This window comes from Arachis ipaensis, chromosome B03 (assembly GCF_000816755.2).
Source record: "Arachis ipaensis cultivar K30076 chromosome B03, Araip1.1, whole genome shotgun sequence".
NCBI lineage: Eukaryota > Viridiplantae > Streptophyta > Magnoliopsida > Fabales > Fabaceae > Arachis > Arachis ipaensis.
The window spans coordinates 133,489,094-133,494,488 of NC_029787.2; the positions used below are offsets into that span (position 1 = coordinate 133,489,094).

The 5,395-nt window shown below is 38.5% G+C and overlaps 1 protein-coding gene and 1 long non-coding RNA gene across 2 annotated transcripts in view; both read right to left on the reverse strand.

Moving 5' to 3' along the window:
- The window catches only part of LOC107632048 (transcription factor TCP2), a gene marked incomplete at its 5' end in the record, with an annotated part of 5,416 nt that extends 1,919 nt beyond the window's left edge, over nt 1–3,497 (reverse strand). The window contains 2 exon segments of the mRNA XM_016335685.2: nt 1,706–3,129; nt 3,446–3,497. Of these exon segments, the coding sequence (XP_016191171.1) occupies nt 1,725–3,113 (1,389 nt within the window). The 3' untranslated portion in view covers nt 1,706–1,724.
- Nucleotides 1–5,395, reverse strand: part of LOC110270467 — a 10,498-nt gene that overhangs the window by 795 nt on the left and 4,308 nt on the right. The gene's annotated exons all lie outside the window — the stretch shown is intronic.

The following is a 5,395-nucleotide window of genomic DNA, read 5'->3' on the forward strand; positions in this document are numbered from 1 at the left end:
CCCAAAAAAAAAAAAAAAAAAAAATTTCCAGTAACACTACTTCCAATCCTGCCTTCTCAAGATATCCAAGTTATTAATTTGTTAAACACCTTACCAATGCCAATTTGGACCGTATAAGGAACGATAATCTTCTGTTCTTCTTGAAATATTGCACAGACATCATTCATTGCTACCTTGTACATTTTATTCAAGACTTCTCGTTAATAATCAATAAATCATATTATATGTTCCCTAGTATGGTCTCCAATGTGCCTGTCATAGCCTGATAAAGTTTAAGTATATTGTGAACATGAACTCTACTATTAATGCACAGTCCAATTTTAATAGCTATTCGTTAAAATGACTTTATTTCCCCCCAATGTTAACCATTCTATAGGAAATTAGAATATATTATAATAGCATAATAATAACTCCAGGACTTTTTTAATTAATATATACTGAGATATTAAATTATCTTTTAGATACTTTAGTCAAGAATTGATACATAAATACACTGTTTAAAGGTTAATAAATCTTAACATGACTCAATAACTACATAGATACAACAATGATAACAACCATGTCTTATTCTAATATTCTATTAGCTAGGTTTCGTCGCTTAACTCCATTACCTTCCGAGCATATAATATTAGTATTAAATTCATATATAAAATAGAAAACCTACCTAATCCTAAATTAATAAATAAATAAAGCATTAGCATTCAAATTAAATATAAAAAAATATATAGTTTTAAAATGTTAATTCTTGGAAATTAAATAACTAATCATAATTACTTACTAGACAAAAATGGAAATTAATTTATATTTTTTTAAAGCCTACCTACATTGACAAGCTAAGGTAGCCAGCAATTCAACGACTTGATGCGAATCTTATAAAAGTTCCATTCAGAAAATATAACACAGTTTCTTTATATAATAATGAAGAAAAAAAATCAAATTAACAAAAAAAAAAAAAAAGAAAGAAAGAAGAAGAATTCAACTACCACATATTTGTATATAAATTCATGTATTCTTTTAATTCAATTTCAATATATGTTTTATATTACAAAATATATTTTATATCAGTAACGAATTTAGTTGTATTTTTTTTTCTTCAAACAATGGCGAGTAAAACTAGATTGGAGGAGCGGTAAGATTGTGTAAAATTTAGAGGCAACGTGCATGGAGCTTAGAAGAGATGAATGAGGCATTGAATGATTGGAAAATAAATTAGTAGTAAGATTAGCATATAGCCCCCAGTGGATGAGTAACACATGGGTTTGTTGATGTGAATGAAAACAAAAGCTTAGCAAGAAAATGCTACTATGCTAGTGAGAGGGAGACAACCAGCCGATTCACATTCACACCATCCCATGCCATCATCATAGTAATTTACTAATTACTTTATGGTTACCGAGAAACTCACATTCAAATTTCTTGTGCATTCTTCTATGAAATACTATATTTCCATTTACACGTCATAAAAGACAACCCTGCTTTTTGTTTCATATATTTAATTTTTAATTAAATGACATGGTGTTCTACTACTACTAGGTAACAAGCTAGGTTTAGCATTGAAAGAAGTGGTCAACAGATCAAACAAGAAAAATGAGAGTGCATCCCCGCCCAATGCATCAAATGTTATTAACAGCAAACATAAAACAAATTAAGGGGAGAGAGAGAGAGAGAAAAGCAAAATATAAAAGATGGTTGGGTTTTGTCTTACCAGGGTAGTGGCCGGAAGGTCATGAGTTCTTGGATTTGCCCTTGTGGTCGGAATGGCGGGTTCCATCGCCGTAGTAGAGGTGCAAGCGGCCATCAAATGCGGGTGATGAGAACTGATGGTGTTGGTGGTTGTCGATGGGAGGAGGCGGAGCAGCGGTGGGTGCGGCAGCTCCAATGAAGAAAGGAACAGTGGATCCGTCCATAGGCAGCGAGAACCTCTGGAGGTGAGGCAAGAAATGTGACGGAGAATTGGACTGAAGGGTCCCCCTATTGTTGTTGTAAGCAGCAAGGCCAGAGGCAGAAGCAGATACAGAAGCCGGAGAAATGGTGAAGTTGAGGTTGTAATCAGTGTCGCCAGCACTGTGATGATGGTTATGAGAGTGAGAGGATGTAACCACAGCTGGCATGAACTGATCAGGGATGAAGGAGTAGTGGTGCTGCTGCTGCTGCTGCTGATCATTATTAAAGGATATGGCCTCAGCTAGGGTATGATGTCCCAGTTGGATCTGGTGTTGGTGTTGATGGGTTCTTGAAGATGAAGAGGGGCCTACGAGAACCTGGTTGAAGTAATCCATGGGTGCTGAACCCCATTGCTGCTGCTGCTGCTGCTGTTGTTGTTGCCTTGCCGCTTTGTGGAAGAGAGCAGCAGCAGGCTCATCAGAAGTAGGACTAGTTGTTGTTGGAACCGCAGTGGTGATGCCACCTGTGAGTAGCTCAGTAAACGAAGGAGAAATTGGGTTCATGTTGTGATGCTGCTGCTGATGCTGTTGCTGTTGCTGATGATGAACAAGGTTATTCTGATGCTGATTATTGTTGCACTTGTCTTTCTTCTTCTCCTTGGCCGCTCTCTCCCTTGCCCTCTCCCTCGCTTTCACGCGGATATCGGACCGAGACAGGGACAACCCGGACCCCTTGCTCGTCTCTGAGGTGCTGCTGCAAGCCGACTTCGAAAGTGACATATTCTGGCTGTTCTGCTTCTGCTTCTGCTGCTCCTCTATGTCTATGTCCGCATCGTCGGCGCCTGCACCGCCCCTCTTCTCATCGCTCGGTTGCTTCGGGGTTTCAGGGAAGGTGGTGTTCAAGGATGGAAGCTCGGCAATGGCGTCTTGAGCAGACTTGATGAGCCACTCCACGGCCTTGCTGGGCTGGTCATAGCCCAATCGGTCTTGGAGGTCATAAAACTGAATGGCGGTGGTGACGGAGAGCCTGACCCTTCTGTCTCTCAGGCCCTTAGAGGTCATTACCTTGCTATGGCGATCTTTGCCGCCGGAAGCTCTAGAAACCCTTATGATCCTGGAGGAATGGTGCCAGGCTGCTCCTATCTTGGCGTTGTTGGTGGGGTCGGTCCTGCCATTAGCGAGCCTGGGGAACTTACACGCCTGTGGTTGGATCTCATCCTCCTCCTCCATGCCACAACAATCATACCTTTGCAAAAGAAACAAATCCCCCTAATTAATTTTGTGCTTCAGAGCTGGAGAGAGAAACAAAAAGCCTGGGCTTGCATTGATGACCATAATTCAGACACACTGCTTTTCTCTCTCTCCTCTGATAACATAAAAAAGCCTTCTTTTTACGCTCTCATATATCACCCTCCAAGTCAGAGACGCCTTCAAGTTTTAAACCCAAACCCACACCACTCAAAGTAATTATTATTATTACCACTATTTACTACATGCACATCAAAACTAAACCTACATATGGCCCGGCCCCTACAGTGTTATCTATTCTGTCTAATGTGTACCTTCAATCTAACTCTTTCTGCTTTGTTTTTAAGCGTCTTCGATCTCAGCCACGCCCCTCCTTCTCCCTGTACTTGTAGCTTTCTCTTCTTTCCCCCTAACACATACACATTATGCAAATACCTCATTAGAATTGTTAGTTAGGGCTTAGTAGTTGCAAAAAGTATTGATTGTCACTGTTCATTAACTAATAAAAGCGCTATCCATGAAATGCTGAAAATAAAATGATTAAAAAAAAGAGGGGTTCGAGAGTGTCATTACTTTGAACAATGTTGGGTGGGCTTCCGTGACAGGTGTTAAGCTCTCAACCAAGGACACAAAAAGAAACAAGATAAACCCGCTATCTTGATCGATGCTTTTCAGTTTCACAATTCAAGCGCTTTCCTTTCCTCCCACAGCTCACAGATCTGTCTACCTGAGCTTCCATTATTGCGTCAAAAACCAAAAAACAGATATTAAATACCATAACTTGAAAATCTTCACCTCATTACAACTACCAACAACACACTTTTCAGATCAGTGCCAACATTTTGCCAGAAACCATAGTCAAATAGAATATCAGAGAGAGATGGACTAGGAGGGGGAGAATGAAACAGAGAGAGACCTTGATTGGTGCATGCCAGATTTCATGAATTGTTAAATTTTACAAATGAGTAGTTTGAAATGCCAAAAAGTTTGAAAGAAAAGACTTGATTTTTCCTTCTTTTTCCTTTTGTAACCTTAAAACCTAGGACAAGATCGAGTGACAAGACCAGAAATAATCCACTACCATAGCATGGTACAACATATATCTTGTGTAGTATGAACTGAATTGGGAGTTTGTTGTGCACTTAATTTTGTGTCTCTGAAACTGCACATCTAAAGAAGAGAATGCTGTAGGGTTTTCTGGTGGGTGAGAAATGGAAAGAAAGTGGAAGAAAATATCCGGGTATATGGGAATTGCGTAGTTTGTAGAGAGAGAAAGAGAGACACAGCGCGTATTTTATGTAAGAGAAAAACACTATACCTCCTTTAACAAAAACAAGAGTAACAAAGATCAACTAGTTGTTTCTTCAAAGAGCTTGAAGAAGAAGAAGAAGAAGAAGAAGGAGAAGGGTGGTTGTAGTTGTGGGTGAAGGTGATGTTCCCCATTCGAACAATGACCGGGCTTATCAGGAAAGGCCAGACACAACGCTATGCTTCCACAGTTTATTATGCTATGCACTCACTCCTTCACATTTCTCCCTGCTTTCTCCTTTATTTACACTATTACCCACTCTCATTCATTTTATTAATAATATCTTCTCTATATAGTATGCCATCTTATGCTTTTCTTTTTTCTCTTTCTCCAATTCCTCCCCATCAAATTTAATTCAAACGTACGATCCAACAAATACCAACAGGAAACCCCCTCAGTTTTATTTCACTTCCTCCCTTCTCAATACGACACTCATTTTTGTTCGGACTTATCATCTACCTTTTTACCTTCAAATACAAATACATACACGTATATGCTTATGCTTTCGCTATACATCAAATATCACCTACAAAATTCTCCCCTTTTTTTTACCACCTCGTTACCACAAAACCCAAACTGATGAAACAAAATTCACAGCAAATTAAATTCATCGGCTTAGGAGTTGTATATGTTCCATTTATCGTTATTTTTAGTTCACCTTTTCTTCTCCCGTTACCTTTTTTTTTTTATTACGGTCTGATTTATTTCTTCATTTTCCCCCATTTTCTTAAAACAAAATTCAGCCTTTGACAACACGCGATTGGGCTTCTTTTTAAGTGGGGTGGGGGGCCTTTTTCTTGTTTCCAAGTACTTTCCATACTTTTTCCTATTGCATGCATAATAATACCAATAAAAAATTGGTGCATCTAGATATTCATCTTTATTCTTTAATTAGTTATTATCTATAAAAAATTTAACAAAATAATTATAATAAATATTTTTAGATATTATATCT